Below are 19,000 nucleotides of genomic sequence, written 5' to 3' on the forward strand. Positions count from 1 at the left end.
GAGAAAGACTACAAGCTGATCCTCTGTCCATTTGGCTGACAAAGCACCTGGATGTGTCCTCAATAAACAATACTGAATTTTAGGACGTCACTGTCTTCCTTGCCTCAGAACTCTCTGCTGTTCTATTATAACAAACATACATAAGAAAAACTAGTCTTTCTTAGACTAAAGGACATACAATCCATTCATTTCAAATTTTGTCTTTGGAGCAAACTCAAGAGCTATTTGCTACTTTTGTATTGTTTGGGCCCCTGTATAATAGTCTTTCCTGAACAATGCCAGAGTGTATTGTAACACCACAGTGAAGTGTGATTACAGTGAAAGATGTGATCAGTGCTACATTAAACTTGTTGTGATTATTATATGGGTGTTCCCGAGGCTACTGTCCTTAACACCACAGTACCCTAATTTATTGAGGATCTGTAGATGAAACTTCACATGGGTCTCAACTAGAAAAAGCCATGCTCCTCCTGACCCTATGGTTTGTTTTTCACTTTAGACTCTGTAAATCTTTCTTTTTTTCGGTACGCGGGCCTCTCACTGTTGTGGCCTCTCCCGTTGTGGAGCACAGGCTCCGGACGTGCAGGCTCAGCAGCCATGGCTCACGGGCCCAGACGCTCCGCAGCATGTGGGGTCTTCCCGGACCAGGGCACGAACCCGTGTCCCCTGCATCGGCAGGCGGACTCTCAACCACTGTGCCACTAGGGAAGCCCAGGACTCTGTAAATCTTTGATGTGTGACCTGCCGATAGCAATTGAGCAGGACATTATATTTGGCCTTGGATATGCTGAAGCTTCCTCTAGTTTTTATTATATATTTACTTCATTTCTTTATTTTCTTAGTTTTTAAACATGTTTATTGTATGTATCTCTAAGATGCCTCAAATCCTATTTTGAAATCTTTGAATCTTCCTTTAAGGAAAATCTGTAAATAAAGAAATAAATTTGGAGTCTATGTAGAAACAGTCTTCTAGATATTTTGTATTCAATCAGAGAGTCACCCGCACTTTAATTGTGCTAATGAACTGAGAACTTGAAACAACTTTCACAAGAGTACTTGGCCATGGAGGCACTGGAATGTGTGATTAGTCCTTGATGGGAACTGCCGTACTGCTAAGTCTATTTGTCCTTTTTCCTTTTTCTTCTCCTTCCCCTTTCATCTGTCATGACCATAGCCTCTTCCACCTTTATGTAGTCCTCAAAACCTCCCTCCTCCTGATACTCCTCAAGCATAGCACTGATTTATCCTCAAATGTTCTTTACGCCTATAAGAAAAAGGCCAAATCTTGCTCATCTTTTTGTACTCAGGGTCTAGCGTAAGCCTGGAATATAGTAGTCATCTAATGAACATTTACTGAATGAACCGAATTGCATTACATAAAGTAATGCATATAAGGCATTAGTAGAGCACTTGGCACAAAGTACAAAATAAATGTTTATTTCTCAATCACTTTCCTTCACACCTGGCCTGAACCTACTTTCCTACTTCATGTCCCACCACTGTGGCTTTAGGGATCATCAACTCATGTAATTGCATGCATATTACATACATTTCTATGCCTATGGAGCCCTTACCATGCTGTTATATCTTTCTACAATGCAATCTCTTTCTTAAATGCATCATCCTTGCCCAAATCTAGTGAAAAGAAAACATAATTCTGGTGATGTTGGTCCAAATCTCCTCTATAACAAGCCATGCCTTTTATATTTAAATAGTTTGATCTGGTTGGGCCTTTCTGGCATCTTTCACATAGAATTACATGTTCTTTTATAACTGGCAAAGCTCCTTAAATCAAACTAAAACATACTTCCATTTATTGATGCAAGCACCCCTACTTTCTACTACTCAAAATCATTAATAAATGAGCAATAATTAAACTTTTGGATTTGACTAAGTAGTTTTTATACATATGTATCTGGTTGTTTAGCATTTTATTTCATTAAATTGCCTCATACAGGAAGTCTAAAATACATTTTATAAATTTTTATAATCAAAAAAAGATGGATGATTTGTTTATTTTGGGGAAAACTCAGCCCAAGGCTACTGATAGCTGTAATTCCCCTAGCCACTTCCACATAATTTTTAAAATGTGAATGCCAGGAATGGTGCTGTTGATATTAATATCAGGACAAGGGAGAGAAGGACTAGGTGTCTCTGGAGGAGTCTCTGGGGGAATAAACAAAGATACTTGTGCAATGTTAGAGATTTCTGACTTCAGGTTGACCTTATCAACAGCCTGTACAGCAATGAAGAGATCTGTGCCATTTGTAAAAGTGATGTGTTCTGGTTTAAACACAAAGACTTCCTCTGAGTTGGCCTCCTTTGGGATGAGGTCAGTGGTGTTCACTTGAAGTGAATCATTGAACTTGTCTCTGAGATCAAGAATATTTGTGCTTATTCCAATGATGTACTTGTGAGCTTAAAAAAGAAAGAGAGAAAAAGGATGTGACTTGTAATTCTCAAGTCTTAAAGAAGTTTTAAAAAGTCTGTTAGAAACAATATCACCATCCCATAAAATACCAATAAATAAATGTAATTGACGGTCCATATTTATAAGCATTAGTATCTTCTTTTACATTCTTATTTTTATATCCCGACGGAGTGATAAATGTAAAACTGGATCAGGCTTGACTTAAAGACTAGGTCAGTATTTCTGGCCATAGCACCTGACTGAGAGAGGAGGTTAATTACCACTTATTATTTTATTATTTGTGCTTCTCAAACTTGACCATACATACACATCATCCAGGGATCTTAAAATGCAGATTCTGTTTCAGTAGGTCTGGGGTGGGGCCTAAGGTTCCACATTTCTAACAAGCATTCATCTGATGCCCATGCTGCAGTCCACAGACCATACTTTGAGAGGAAAACTCTGGTAGAATCTGAGATTTCTTCCAAAGGACAGCCCTGCTCCCTAGATATCTATGATCTTTTCCCCATTCTCTCCAGGGGTCATTACTAAAAATGAGGTTTATTAAAGCAGCAAGCAAGATTGGCAAGATTGCCAAGCAAACGGCTTGGCAAGATTTCAGAAAAAAACTGAGGATTGCCTGTTCCTGGTTGAAACATCTTACACCCCTTTGGGCCAGTTTTTCAGATTCTAAACTTCTCATGTTTAAAAATCTTAAGCTTTCATTTCAGAGGATGTTCAAGATCCCTCCACATGCATCACAACATGCCTGCCTGCCTCACGCCCTCTGCCTCTCTGCTTGGCTGCTAAACTCTTTTACAGGGCCCACACCACACTCAGCTTACCTCTTCCGTGATCATAATCATCCCCAGGAGCCGTCCAAGTCAGATTAATGAGACTGTCCCCTTGGATTTTTGCCTTCAGGTCAGTGATTTTACAAGGCGGAAAGAGATCAGGTATGGGAGCCGTTGGAACATCGGAGGCCACAAATGAACCTCCCGAGGACGTTCTGCTGAAACACACTTGCTTGCCTTGAAGATCATCCTTATTAATTTCAGGTCTTGGTGGATTCCATTTTACTTGACCTGCATTAAAAAATTCCTCAGTGCAAGGTAAACAACACCATGAAATGGCTATACTTCCCTCTGTTTTTTATTGTATTACCCTCTTTCTACCCTTTCCTTCTTTCCTCCCACACACAAAACTTACTTTAACCATTTGTTGTAAAGCTCCCAAATCAGGTTGCATCAGATGGAAAAAAAGCAAAGAGAAAATCACAGTTCTTTATCTCACATATATTTATTTCCTGGATATTTAGTGGAATAGCTTTCATAATTTATTTTTTGTAAATATACTTGTCCTGGAATTGTTTCTTTTCCCAACTTTTTGCTATCCTACTCTTAACCTGACACAAGGTCAGTTTAAATACTACCCCTGCTTTAAACCTTCTCAGACTTCCTCAAGCAATCTCTTCCACCTGGGTAATACTAGGGGTTTCATTGTCTTTCCTATTTATTTCTTAATCAATTATCTGGGCCTTCAAGAATTGCCTTGATTAATAATTCTGTGCATTTTTCTCTTTTTTCTCCATGTTTGTGTTTTGTCTTTCTTATTAGATTGTAGTTTCTCACAAAATGTTTTATGTTAGGGGTTCCAAAATTGTGTGCTTTTGAAAGATTTGATTTTCTCAATGAATGCATGGAAATCTAATTCATGTAGCAATCCCAATTTGCTTCACATTCTTGTTGAAAGGTTGTATAAAAATCATCCTGAAATTCTAAATATACCCTGGCCTGCTCAATCAGTGGGATTCTCAGACTCTCTTTTCAATAAAAATATTCTGGAATACCTTAACATGGCATTACTCTGGTTTTACTTTCTCATAAACTCTTCTTCTTTAGCCCTTATAATCTTTTGTCTGTAAAGACAGATTGATCTTTATACCCATTAATCTGGTCTTGGGCAAAGATGAAATGAATACTTTAGCAGGTTTAAGATTAATTCAATTCACCAGTAGAGAATTTCTTTCTTGGTATCAAGGCTCATCAAGGTATAGGGGGAAGAGCATAGCTTCCCAGTGCCAAGTCAGGTGCTATCACTTTTAGTAATGTGGACCAATAACCTCTCTAGCCTCTGTCTCCATCTGTAAAATGGGATAATTAGGAGAATGAGCTATATTAATGTAAGTGTAACACTGAGCATAATGCTAGATATAGCAAGTATACCCGTCTTCTCCTGACTTCTCTCCCTAACTCAACAAAAAGGGCAAATGAGAATAAAATAAGCTGAAATATGTAAAAGAGCTTTGGAAGCAATGGTGTCTTTTAAAGCACTTTTTCCTATTATCACTTTTGCATGAGGACACACCACATGTCTCAGAATCCTCCCTTTACTGATCACACACTCAAGTAAAGAGGACAGTGTGAAGCTTCTTAGAAGAGCTTTTCTTACTACACACCAGCACTAGGACAAGACCTGTCCAGGACAGAATGCAGGTTGATGGAAAACAAGTCCTGGAACCTATCAGGACTCAGTCTTGGACCTCATTCCAGCTCTAGTCCAGGACAAGTGTTCGTAACTAAGATTGGTGTGGGACTGTCTGTTCCTTGGAGCGTAATTTTTCCACTTGCTTACATGTGGGCTCAGTGTGCTACCTGTTATTAGGTTCGTCTACTATTCTCCCTAGTCTGAGCAGAAGAGAGGAGGAAGAGGAGACAGTGGGCTTTTGGTGATACTGATGCAGATAACAAGCCCCAAATTGTTATTTTTGATTCTGTGGAAATGCCTATATCAGTAGAAAGAGCTTTATTATGAAATGTGTTAAGATTTATTTAAAATAATAACAAACATTTATTGAACACTTCTTATTTACCAGCAATAGCTTATTAGATGTGTTTTCTTGTTTATTCCTCATAACCATCCCATGAGGTAGTTACCATTATTACCTATTTTACAAGTGAGGCAAATGAAGCACAAGAGATGACCAGGGTGGTCAAAATCTACGTTCAGTCTAGTGGTTTTCAACTGGGGGCTATGTTATTACCTAGAGGACAGTGAATGATGTCTGGAGACATTTTTAATTGTCATGACTGTGGGGGCCGCTTCTGATATCTAGTGAATAGAGGCCGGAAATGCTGCTAAACATCCTACAATGCACAGGACTGCCCTTCACAACAAAGAATTATGTGGCCAAAATGTCAATAGTTACCAAGGTTGAGAAACCCTGATTTAATTTTGTACCATTCTCTCCACAGGTTTAGTGGTTTTCACTTGATTCCAAGCCTTTTACTCAAGCCAAGGATGTTATTATAGATGACTTACCATTCTCGATCCAGCCAGGTATGTACATGGCTCCAATTTGCTGGGGTATCCCCTTCTGAGTGGCTGTATTGACACCTCCCAGAGCCCACACTTTTACACTGTATCTACCGTTTGTATCGTAAGCTGTAAAATACCTTGAATAGACACCATCATCCTTAGTAGCATCGGCACCTTGACAGGGAAATGAAGGAATTAATGAATATCCTAAAGGTAACTGGGCATTTGTATATTTCCAACTCATACGTGGATTAAATTTTCTTAAAGCAAAGATAATCCAGTGTTATCTCCAAGAGAGTTTAGGATTTGACTATGTTAAGAATGAGGTATACTTCTTTTCCGTGTGTGTGTGTGTGTGTGTGTGTGTGTGTGTGTGTGTGTGTGTGTATGTGTGTGTAATTTCATACGTGTACATCTTGTCTTCCTGAATTGTTGTCTTTTTTCTGAACTCAGAGATCAATCATGTGCCTCTGTTACAACCAACATAGCACAAGGTAACTACTCAGTACGTATCTGTTGAACTGAATTCAATTACTATATGTTACTGGTGAGAAAAAAAAGTTATATGATTTTTTTTTTAATTTATGGCTTTTCACTAGGGTAGATTTAGGTGGGAAATTCATTTACAGAATTTGTTTTAATAAGGTTACTTGTTTCACAGTAGTCAAGTTCCTTCCAAAAATAAATGTAGAATTTTCTTTTTCTCTCCCTGTTTGACTTCTTAAATATAAAAATAATAGGTAGAATTTTCCCTTTGGGTGAAGGATAATATAGAATCTACATAGATATGGGGGTCACGTATGACTATACTTTAATCCAACTCTGCTGCTTTTTAAATGTGAAAGCCTGTTTCTTCATCTGTAATGTAGGGATAATATCTCCAAAGTGTGTGGTGAAGATTAAAAAATGAAGATCTATCTATCTACCTATCTATCTATCCATCTGTCTAATCTTCACACAAACTCCTAACACAAAATACCTATTAATTTTCCTTCTTCACTTTTTGGAGGGTGTGGAATACCCACTGACAACTCCCTAGAGTCTGAGACTTCGGGGCTTTACAAAAGCTAAAGGTAGTCCCTTCCTCATGTTTTCCAACAATTTGAAATATAGGAATTATGGGGTGGCAGAAAGCTCCCCCAACCAGAACCACAGTGCTGGACTTCCTGCTTCTAACTGTCCTCACCACAACATGCCCTCCTGCTCTTCCCTGGTTGCTTCTTGGAAAAGAAAGATATGTTCTTCAAGTTCTTGGGTGGTTACCTGCTCCATTGTCCAATAATTCCAAAGTAACTGTTTTTCCATCCACTGATTCTATCAGGGCTGTGACCTTGGCCCTGAGAATTGGCAAGCTTCCTTGGTGAATCTTTGCATAAACTACCATAGGGCTAGGGAATTTGCCTGTGTCTTTGTTCATTTTAGAGGTCACTGTAACTGGAGGCAAGGTACCACTTGATGCACGGGAGGTGACAGTCAAAGTCAGGGTTTGTGACCTTGCTTGTAGGCTGTATTTCCAAATGCCGACCTAGCCAAAAAAAATGGAGACATTTCCACTTAATAGCTTTAAGTGACACAGATCTGACTTCAATGCCACCTATAGGAAGAGCCCATCTAATACAAGTACATTACAAGTATATCTAAGAAGATTTTTGATACTCTCTCAGCCAAGGGAAACTTTGGTATATTTGGACTAAGTACATGGTTCTATTGCCAAGAAAATCCTAGTTGGGAAAAATGAGGTCTGAAAGTTGTGTCCTTATTTTAGCCTTGGTTTCTCAAGAGCAGGATCAAATCGACAGATTTCTGAGGTAGAGGAAATAGTTTTCATGATGCCAAAGCTCTAGCTGCTGTGTAATTTGAAGGTTCTCCTTTTAGCACCTGGAGAAAATATCACCAACTTCCTTTTTCTGGACTTGCTGTCATACTGAGTGATTTCCACCGGATGGAGATTTTTCCTTGTTTTCTCTTTCATTCAATACTGGCTCTTTTTTTAGCAACCACCCTCATTTAAAAAGCTACAATTATTCTGTAAAAATTTTATATTATCTTATCAAATTGTGAGAAGGAAAATAGATGAGTCCATACCTTGGCAATGCCTGGGATTTGGAGGTAGGCCATTTTGATGTATGTGTCCACTAAAAAGCCATCTTGTTTCTTTCCGCTGGGATCCCAGAGAAGGATTTGGGGAATGTCAGTTGTCCAGGTGATGAGAAACAAAGTGTCTTTCCCCACAGTACTGTCCACAATCACCGTGCCATTCAACCACTGACTGTTCTGGAGGGTTAATCCCCTGCTCTCAAGCTGTTAAGAAAAACAGCTCTTTACTTTCTGGAGAATAGAGCCCCCATCACATAGTCTCTTCCATTCTGTCTCCAACTCTCAGTTATCCCATTAAAAAGCCTTCAGTGATGCCTGAGTTCTTGGTTTGATATTTAGGACCTATTATGATCCAATTCTAAATTACTTTTTCAGCCTTAGCTTCCATAATGTTGATTCCTACACCCAAACCAGACCACTTCCCCATATGATTCTCATGAATCCCTGACTCTCTGACTATCATACTCTCTGCTTTTCCTGGAAGTCTGTACATCCACGTCCATTTGTCTAAGCCTTACCTACCCTTCAAAATTCAATTCAAAAGCCACTTTCTCCATGAAGCTTTCTCTGATGTCCATCTCACTTACTGTGGAGAATAATCTCTCCCTCCTTTGATCTCCCATAGAATCTTATTTCTTTCAATCCTTTGAGCTCCTCACATTGTGTTTTGCTTTATACCTACTGGTGTACACAGCTCATCTCACTACTAGACTATAAACCCTTAAGGAGACTAACTAGGACTTATTTTCGCCCACATATGGATTGTTTGAATCGCAATTAACTAATTCGTGGGTCAATTATTACTGCAGTCCTTGTGAAAATAAATGAAATAAATCAATGGCCAAGGCTGATTCGTTGTCTGAAGTAGAATGAAGGAGCTGTGGAGCAGGGGTTGAGGTAGGGTAGGGCTAACCAGACTTTGTAGAAATGTGATTTTTGAGGATTATCTCCTAGATAATTATTTATGGTCCTTAAATTGATATCCATTAGAAGATAGGGTGGCCTAGTAATGGAGCCAGACTTTCTAGTTTTGTATGTAGATTATGATCTGGGATATGAAGAAAGCTAGGGGCCCTTAGATATGATTCTTATGGCAGGTGGGTAAATGAGTCCTACTCATGTCTCTATCTTTCTCCCTTTTTGGTTTCTTATATATAAAAATAATGGGCAGAAACTGCCTGGCTGTAAACTTGCCCTTTCATCACTTTAATTATTTTTCTAAGACACATTCCTCCCACGTCCAAACCGGGCTCTTGGGTTTAATATTCTAAATCTGAACTAGGATAACCCAAATGAGTATAATTGCTGTCTTCTTTGACTGAATAAATGCTACATCGATAGACTAGAAAGGCTATTATTTTGAAATCTGTCATTATTTGGCTTTTTAAATTTTTTTTATTGGAGTATAGTTGATTTACAATGTTGTGTTAGTTTCAGGTGTACAGCAAAGTGAATCAGTTATACATATACATATATCCACTCTTTTTTGGATTCTTTTCCCATATAGACCATTACAGAGTACTGAGTAGAGTTCCCTGTGCTATATATTAGGTCATTATTTGGCTTTGACACTACATTATTCCTTTAATTTTATTCACAATAAAAGTTACAACTCACACAAGTGTGGTGCTGATTGTTCACTCTCTCTAGTTTAAAGATTCATGTGAATAACTTTTACAACTATTAGAGAAGAGCATTTAAAAATATATTTGTCCTTTTTTTATTGTCCCAAGACTTTTGAAAGAAAATTTGGTTTTCTTGAAATTTTAGAAGCAGAAGGGCCCGTAGAAGTTTTCTGGTTCATCTCTGGCTGAGAAGCTGAAGCTCAGAGAAGTAAAGTTCTTTGCCTGTGGTCACAGTTAATGGCAGACCCATGAACAGGATCCAGGTGTCTGGACTGACAACATGGGCTTTTCACAGTACAAATCACTTTCCATTCATTATATGAAAATCTTGGCAAATATCAAGGATTTGAGGTAATGGAAAAATAGACCAAGTAATCCCTGCACAGTTGTCCCAGAAAATTTATACTGAGATGATCTACTCTGAAGAAAATTCTGAGCCAATTATATTGCTATGGGTGCTCGTTAACAGATGTTAAAAAAGAATTCCTGGACCCACTATATTTTATGTTGATGGTTTCTAAGAGGAAGTCACTTAGTATTGTTTCCAAACAAGAAACACTAATTGCCTTGTTTAAATGAATAGTGTTGTATTTTAGGAATAATGTCTAATATCAGGCTGAAACGTCTATTTTAATTTTAATTCATTACTAGAAGAATGTAGAACTTAAAACTTTTAACCATTAAACTCCCCATCTTGGCTATGGTTATTTATAAACATGAAAAACCAAGGAGGAAGAACTCTGACCTGGATGGAACGCTGGGAGACAGCTCCGTTTCCTGATGAAAGGGCCCCAAAAGCATCCATGAGGCCATTGTTCTGAACCTGATCTGAAGCATATGTCTGTAAACCTCCTAAAATGCAATCAAAGTATCAGAAGTTATTTTCTAGAAAGCAAGTATTTGCAACATTTTAGATATTGTTAAGATAACAAAATACATATTATACACTGTGTTATTAAAGTACTAATAGATTAACATTAAATAGGTGTCCAGATTAACTCAGAAGCTGATACTAACTTTTTAATCCTATTAAATAATAGCTTCAGCAACATAGTCATTTGGCCACTTCAGCTCTCTGCAAAGCGGTCAAGAATCTCCAACAGACCAAAACTAGTAATATAAATCTCGTGTTTTAAAGGTCATGCACTTTCATATGAGTCATTAAGCCTTACTGCAAGTGTATTGATTTATTCTTATTTTAGACATAATCTTAGCAAGCTTGACTTTTCAAGTTTCCTCCTAAATCAGAAAACATGTGTATGTTACAACAGTAAGAAATAACAACTGACAGGGGACAGTTATAGAAAAGTATTATGTAGAGTAAACAGGAGATGATATACCAGGCCATGTAGTCTTGAGCTATTTAGAATAGATGTAACTGAGATAGTTAATGAGAAAACACTTTAAAACTGTTAATGACATCCAAAATCTAAGAGTATTTTGGTCATCCTACTGGTACTTCACCCAGATCCCCTTATCTAGGCTACTGCATCTCTCCCCAGCTGCTCTAAGTGTTAGATTAATGGCATATAGCTGCCTCCTATTCAAGAAAATGTCTTTACCTAATGGGGCCACCCTAGCTAAAGACATAACATGCCCCCTTACCCCTGCTCTGCCCTGACAGTCTATAACCACTGACTGATGGACACAGTGGTTCAAAAGGTCAGCCTTCTCTTTCAATATTGTACCAAATCTGTGATGCAATTCCAGATCCAGAGCCCCCTGTGGCACCAGGCTTCAGCTAGCCTCTAATTTCACATCTGTGCTTAGCTTCTTCCCCTGCCTGATCTTACTCCCTACTCTCCCTTTCTCCTGAGAGCTCTCCCTCTATAAATCACATGCACTTAAATCCTTTTCCCAGGCTCTGCTTCTAGGAAACCCAGCCTAAGACAGGTAGTATTAGGAGCAAAGAGTCCTGTCACTTTATCTGGCTTAGATGGCAACTCAGCATAATAATTGATATCCATAATGCTGGCTTTAAGTTAAAAAAATTTAAAAAAATATTAAAACCTACTCTGCTGAAGAAGGCAGGTTCAGATGGGATATATTTTAACTGTATGTGTATGGAAGGTAGAAGCACAATATATGAATGTTTTACAAAGAAACTGCATTATATTCTATATTTTCAGAGTGACCTTCTGTTTGGTTCAGCAGGCCCTTTGCCCTTCCCCTGCTATTTCTTGTTCAAGCCCCAATTCAGATGTCACCTTCCTGTACACTCCTTCTTCCCCAGATAAAGTCTAGGCTCCCTTCTTTGTGCTCATTGTACCCTCTATTACTAATAGAGCACTTGTATCATAGTATTATATAGTTAGTGGCTTGTCGTCTGTGTCCCCTGGGTCTCTTGGCCAGCTGCCAACTGGAAGTGAGTGGTTCCTGGCTAACTGATTAGATTCTTTCCAGTCCTTATAAAGTGTCTGGGAAGAGAGTCCCAAGTTCTCCCTAGAGTGCTGTGCTGGTCCCATCTTCTCCAGACTGCCCTAATCCTAGAACCAAGGCTTTAAAATAAATGAGTGGAGTCAGTTCTAAAAGTCATTTGGGGTAAGGGCAGCTAGTTAGTCAATAAGATAACCCCATCTGTCCCTATCCCACCCTTCCCCTACTCCCCAGAGCACTGGAGCTCACAGTCCAGTGGAAGAGAAAATACAGTAGGACTTAGCAGGTCATACTTCACCTGTCATTTTAGACAGCTCCTCTAGTTCCCGTGCTGCAGACGGCCCTAGGGCGACTGTATGGATGATGACTCCACTTTGTTTCACTTCATTAAAGCATGAGCTTATAGTCCTGTCCTCCCCATCGGTCAGTAACACAATTTCAGATCCATCTGTTGGGTATTTCTTCCTAATCACCTAAGGACATAATCAGGCATGAGTTGTCATACTCAGGGTAGTCAAAGTGTTTGGGAAAACTGCAGTTAAAGGGAATGAGAAGAGAAATTCCAGAGGGGATAAACAAAAGTGTCTAGGAATGGTCAAATATCTCTCTGTCTTGCAATGATACAAGACCATGGAACTTGACAATGGTCTTTTCTCTTGGTTAGCCTGTTGCAGAGAAGACTCAATAAGGTGGGATGCAGGGCAGTTCCAGGGATGGACAGCACTAAGCAGAAAAGAAGGTTTTTCTAGTTTCTTTCACATGATCTCTCCTTGACAGGCTTTCAGAGGTTCCCAGATGCCTTCAGAAATTACCCTCATTCAATGGGGATAATACTGAGGACTAATATATTACTATAATAATATTAGACTCGGGGCAGATTTTAGCTTGTATGATATTCACCAGTCTTACCGTAAGCTGTTTATGGCTGGCCTTGGTTCTGATTGGTCAGTCCCCAGGTCACATGAGTTATTAAAAATTTTAATATCCCCTCTGATTAAAGCAAAACATTTTGTTCCTATTAATCCCCAGTTCCTAGTTGTCCTATGACACGTATGTCTCAACTGTTCCTGGGAGACACAGGTTATAGCTTTTTACGTGGTATAGAGAGCATATGCCTTATGCATATGGATAAGATTATGGATAAGATTGGATAAGATTATGATAGAAGGAAAATTAGATAAAATAATAATGTTTATGAAGAGGAAGGCAAGAGTTCACTATTCCCTTAAAAAGAGTGGAAGGGAGACCCAGAAGTAGAGGAAACAAGTAATCAAGCCTAAGTAACTCCTCTCTCTGGACCAGACTCTCAGGAAGGGAAGGCTCTCTTAAGTAGGTTGAAAAGGAAGATGAGATCAGAGGAGACTTCCACCCCACTTCTTTTAAGAGGGGGCTGCCCCACAAGGGAAGAGAGCAGAACTGTGATTGCTGCCGTGTGAAGAATTCTGGAGCCCAGGAGCCTGTCAGCTGTGGCTGTAGCCTCAGTCTGACCAAGCTGCAGGGCCTGAGCGGCCAGAGAAAGGGCTCAATTTGGATTCCCTTGTCCCATTCCCCATCACTGCTATGTGTCATGGAAAACATGCAGAAGTCTCCATGTATCCATAGGGGAAATGGATGGCAGCTGACTTGAGAGTTGGCAGGCAAGAAGACAGTTTATCTTGCCATAGAGGCTGAGGGGTGTACAGCGTCCCAAGGGCTGGATGCAGGACATGGGGGTGCTCAGGGATCTGCTCCAACAGTGAGAGCCAGAGTGTGGTGAGTCAGCTGGGGAAGACCAATGGGCCGTGATCAAGCTAAGAAAACAAGCAAAGCCCAGTGGCCACAGCTCAACTGATACCACTGCCAGACCTGACCAGGGTCCTGCCCCAGGGACTAGTGGGGAAATTGAGACAGTGCAGGATCCAAGGCCCTTTACCTCGTCACCCTGAAGCCACACACAATCTCCCCCCACCCCATACCCGGGCTCTGCTGGGCATGAGGAGCATCTAAATTCCAACTGTGTTCCTCACATACTCTCTCACGCCATCAGAGTGGAAAATACAGAACCAGAAGTTCCCTCTTCACCACCAGGCCATCTGGCATTAGTCATTTCCCCTCAGGTTTTGTATAGCAGGAGTTTAGTACAACATGTCAGTTTCCCTCCCTTACTTGCTCCTTTAATCAAAGCATGGGTGAGTGGCAGAAGCAAGAGAACCCAAGTGCACACAGGCGTCTGGATAAGGGTTTTGCAGCTGGCTGCGTACACAATAAAAACCACTTCTAGGGAACTGACCTTCAAAGTGGAATAAAAGGGCCAGAGGGACAGACTGCGTAAGGGAATGGTTGAGTCCACTGTCAACATGAAACAGTGTGAGCTGAAGACTAAATGTTCCTGCTGCTGCTTGGAAATCGGGAACAGCCCCATTGATGTGTTATGCCCCAAGCAGACAGAGGGCAGAGTTTCCCAAGACACTGCCTAGATTCTGAGACCTTAGACCAGCCAGCTTCCTTCAGCCTCTTATTCTTTATTTCATGGATCTAAATAGCCTCTAAATAAATATAGAATATTCTATTCTATATTTGGAGCATTTAAGCATCAGGTGTAATCAAATAACTCAATTTAATTTTTTTTATTGAGAACCTCCTATAGAAAAGATATTGTGCCAGCAGCCTGGGAAGTTAAAAGATAATTCCTATCTCTGAAGAAGTTTTGTTTGAGCAAAGAACATGACAGGAAATAAGACAGAAGAGTCAAAAGTCGTAAGAGATGTTTAAGAAAAAATAGAAAAATGTTCATAGGATTCAGAAGGAGAAACTCTATACAGTTGAAACGATCAGGAAAGATGTCAAGTAGTGTCTATGATGATGTGTGAAGAATGAGTGTGATTTGAGGTACAAAGGAGGGAGGAGAAATTATTCTACATGGGGAGCTGGCCCGGCAAAGGTGTGGAAGCTGGCTGGCAAGGGCAGGGGATCTAATTTGCTTAAACATAGAATACCTGGGAGAGACTCCTGAGTACTTGAGCCTGGAAAGGTAGGTAGGGGCTATATTATAAAAGAACTTAAATATTAGTTAGAGAAATTTTACTTAGTTTTGTTGAAAATGGGGAGAGATTGATGTCTAAGTAGAGGGATGACATGATTGGATGATCAGATGGGATCTTTGGATACACCCCCAATACAATTAGAGTTACAGTTCCTAAGCCCTCCTATTTCAATAAATAAACCTTTTTTTTTTTCCCCAAAAAGGAGGTCCTATATACCCAGACGTTTGGAATGTTAATCTACCTCAATATTTAACCATAACTCAGAGTTCACTTTTTTCTTCATAGAAGATAACCTCTTAGATCCCTGTGTACCTTTCTTCATAGCAGTCATTAGTGTATGATTATACACTTATTTATGTGACTATGTAGTTAATGAATCTCCCCCCACTAAGATTATAAGCTCCACGACAACAGGTGTGGTATGTTTGGCCCTCGTGGTATTCTTAATGCATATCACAGTGCCCGACATGTAGAAGTAACACCACGAATCTTTCAAATGCATGCAGAAAAGCATGAATGCACAGATGCAGAAAAACACAAAAGCATGAATGAATTAGTTAACCATAGCTTTGGGGGCCTATGTTGTTGCACCATTTGAACCATTGCTCTGCAATTGGTTGTCTAATTCAACTAGACACTAGGCATGCATGGAAACACTGGAAAGGGGAATTTCTTAGGAGACATAAATTGTAAGCATTGGCAAACTATGATAGGGCAACTTGTCTCACAGTAAATGCTGATAGAATTCCAGAGCAGATGGACGTTCCTCCTGATGCCGCTGTGGGTAAGCTTCTGGTAAGTGTGTCTCTTTCAGTGGCACTGTTTATCTGTACAAGTTCACTTTTTACGTAGGCAGCACTGTCAAATGTCACCATCCCAACCCAGGACCCTTGCTCAACCGTCTGCAGAAGGAAAAGTTTGCCTGCTTGATTCAGTCGTTTAAGGCGGTCACCAACCTGAATGGAGAAGCAGAAGAAAAGCAGTCAGGTTGGGTTTAGATGGGCAGACTAAAAACAGAACAGGCTAGAGGGAATTTGGAAATGGCTGCCTCAATGTAGAGTAAATGACAATAAGCTTACTCAAGGCATATCCTTCTACGGAGGAACATTTCTCCTTTATAGTTAGTAGTATCTTTGGATAGTATTATTTTGTATAAATAGCCCTAAAAGATAAAGCCGGATTTGGCTTTAGTTCAATCATTAGTTAAATACTCTAGTAATAGTTCTATAAACATACATACAGTCAGTGAAACATAAAAAATGTTAATTCTATATAATTCATCAGATCTTTGCTCACAAATTGAAGGCTAATTTAATTTGGCAAATGAGACACTTGATGCTGAATTTTTGTTGAATAAAGTTGAGGTGGTGGGCAATTCTGATGGAAATGTTATTCCTGTAACTGTTCTGACCCTTGGGGTTGTGTTTATTCCCAGCCAGCTCCAAGTTGTGGTCCAGATCATATCATATACAAATGTGAGACTACCATCCAGAAGACCAAGACTCAATCAACGTACCGTCATGCTTCCAGACTTATCAAGGACTAAACACACAACTCTTTGTCCGATCTGCAACAATGAGAAGGTGGGCTTGGGTGGCTGTGTTGTCATAGGAGTGGTTTTCTTAAAGTCCTCCGAACCTTGGATCACTTCCCATGTGCTTCGGAGATTGCATTTTTTGTTTTGCTCATTTGGGGCTTCTTTATTGTGGTTTTTTTCTGTACAGAATTCAACCACCTGAAATTGTCAATAAAATGATATAGATAACAGTAAACTACTTGTTAAAATCTTTAATAATTTGATTAAAATATTTTAAATGCAGATTTACATTTATGTGCCCTCCTCCCCAGACTGCCTTGTAACCCCATAACCTTGGCTCAATCCCACAATCACTGCAGAGCACTGCTGGGGAAAATCATAGAGATAATTCAGAGTTTCTATCTCAAAACAAGTCTTTGACCTCAGTGGACTTTTAGTGCTCCTCAGCAATCATCTATTTGCCTGCTGTTGGCTTCCCTCCTACTTCTCAAATTTGCCATTTCAAGCAATTGCCACTATCTTTAAGCCACCTACATCTCAACATTTCTCTCCTGGTACCATTTTCTCTCTCCATCCTTTTACTTCCTGCTCACTTCCTTACTTCCCACTGACTTACAAACACCTTACGTTCTAACTTTCAACACCCAACATTCCAGCTCTCTCCAAAATCCACTTGGATGTCCCATAGGATCCTTAAACTTCAGGTTTTCATAATTGAACTCATCACCTTTCCTCTGACTCTGCTCCTCCCCATCACCAAGTATTTCCTAACTTGGTGTCACCATTATCTATTCAGTCACCTAAATAGGAAACTGAGAGTTTTCCTACCTTCTTCCCTCTATGAAATAAGAAGATCAATACAATTCTCTCTCTCTCTCCAGTTCATCATCTTTTCTCCCTTACCAATGGACTCTCCATCATTCAAGCCCTCATCGTCCCTCCCTCAGACTATCTGACCTTTCCATCTTGCTCCCTCTTTAATTGGTCCACTCCACAGCTGCCAGGTACGTATTCCTTCTTATTCCTGTACTTAAGGTCCCTCTGTGGCCCATGATTGCTCCAGACTACTTCACATAGCTAATAGCAATCTCCATGATTTGGATTTTCACTTCACTCACGATCTTTGCTCTGGCCATGCATTCCAAGTCTCTAATTTCCCCCACTGTAGCCTATAAGTGCTCAAACTTGCCAGACTGTTTTATATCTCTGTGTCTTTGCTCATGATTCCCACTTTGTCAAGGAATTCTTCCTCTGTCTTCTGCATTGTGAACTCTACCTTCATGTTTCAGCCAAAAGGTTATTTTCAAAATGTTCTCCCATTTCATACCCTTCCCCTAAAGAATTTCCACTCAACCTTGTGGCCTCACAGTACCCTATAAGAAATTTCAATAAGGCTCCTTTAACATTGTAGTGCACTTATTGGGATGAAAATCCATCTGTGACACAACCCTGTCTCATTAAATTTGCTTCCTCAAAACTTAGCCCTATATCTGATACACAAAAAAAGCTCAGGGCTTCCCTGGTGGCGCAGTGGTTGAGAGTTCGCCTGCTGATGCAGGGGACACGGGTTTGTGCCCCGGTCCGGGAAGATCCCACATGCGGCGGAGCGGCAGGGGCCGTGAGTCATGGCCGCTGAGCCTGCGCGTCCGGAGCCTGTGCTCCGCAACGGGAGAGGCCACAGCAGTGAGAGGCCCGCGTAACGCAAAAAAAAAAAAAAAAAAAAAAAAAAAAAAAAAAAAAAAAAAAAAAAAAGCTCAATATGTTTGTTGTTTTTTTAGTAACCTTTACCAATCTGTATGTCAGTGTTTTTTAAATCTAGAAAATGGCAGTAGTTGTTATGCAAGAATTATATGAGAACGTATGCAATAAGGATAATACTAACTAAATGATAGTGTCTTCCCCTTTTTAAAGTTTATATCCCTAGCATTTGGGAGATTTAAAAAAGAGGCACAGTATACAAAGAAGGTATAACCTAGTTCCTCCGCTCAGTGATTTTACAGTATTATCATTCAATTAAAAATCCTAAATATCTGGGAGTCAAGTAATTCAGAAAGTAATCATTAGCTGTAAAACACTTATTTTTCTCTTTATTTGCATTTTTCAGATTGTTTTGGTAGTGTTTCCGTATTATCATTATAGCTACTTTTTAGGAAGGGAACCTGGAAAACTTTTGTGTAAACCCCGAGCAGAGGCTCCCAAACCTGACTGTGCATCAAATTTAACTGTGGCTAATTTAAAACAATCTCAGAGAGACCTTCAAGATGGCGGAGGATTACGACGTGGAGATCACCTTCCTCCCCACAAATACATCAGAAATACATCTACATGTGGAACAACTCCTACAGAACACCTACTGAACGCTGGCAGAAGACAGACTTCCCAAAAGGCAAGAAACTCCTCACGTACCTGGGTAGGGCAAAACAAACAAACAAAAAACCCAGAGATAACAGAATAGGGACAGGACCTACACCTCTGGGAGGGAGCTGTGAAGGAGGAAAATTTTCCACACACCAGGAAGCCCCCTAGCGGGCGGAGACTGCGGGTGGCGGAGGGGGAGAGCTTCAGTGCTACTGAGGAGAGCGCAGCAACAGGGGTGCGGAGGGCAAAGCACAGA

At 40.0% G+C, this 19,000-nt stretch overlaps 1 protein-coding gene and 1 long non-coding RNA gene across 2 annotated transcripts in view; one reads left to right on the forward strand and one right to left on the reverse strand.

Annotated features, from left to right (window-relative positions):
- Positions 1-2,029: 2,029 nt before the first annotated feature.
- The window catches only part of CLCA1 (chloride channel accessory 1), a 36,889-nt gene continuing 19,918 nt past the window's right edge, over positions 2,030-19,000 (reverse strand). The window contains exons 6-14 of the mRNA XM_024767862.1: positions 16,366-16,584; positions 15,578-15,805; positions 12,125-12,299; positions 10,196-10,302; positions 7,814-8,029; positions 6,992-7,253; positions 5,732-5,902; positions 3,256-3,495; positions 2,030-2,418 (exon numbers count right to left, since the gene is read on the reverse strand). Coding sequence (XP_024623630.1) covers positions 2,030-2,418; positions 3,256-3,495; positions 5,732-5,902; positions 6,992-7,253; positions 7,814-8,029; positions 10,196-10,302; positions 12,125-12,299; positions 15,578-15,805; positions 16,366-16,584 — 2,007 coding nt within the window. The remainder of the gene's footprint in view (positions 2,419-3,255; positions 3,496-5,731; positions 5,903-6,991; positions 7,254-7,813; positions 8,030-10,195; positions 10,303-12,124; positions 12,300-15,577; positions 15,806-16,365; positions 16,585-19,000) is intronic.
- LOC112415082 (uncharacterized) lies at positions 3,371-16,362 on the forward strand. The gene is made up of 3 exons (XR_003006275.1): positions 3,371-3,522; positions 5,665-5,749; positions 16,285-16,362. It is a non-coding gene; the product is annotated as an uncharacterized LOC112415082 (long non-coding RNA).

The sequence above is a fragment of the Neophocaena asiaeorientalis genome, unplaced genomic scaffold, assembly GCF_003031525.2.
Source record: "Neophocaena asiaeorientalis asiaeorientalis breed wild unplaced genomic scaffold, Neophocaena_asiaeorientalis_V1.1 scaffold546, whole genome shotgun sequence".
In the NCBI taxonomy this organism is placed as follows: domain Eukaryota; kingdom Metazoa; phylum Chordata; class Mammalia; order Artiodactyla; family Phocoenidae; genus Neophocaena; species Neophocaena asiaeorientalis.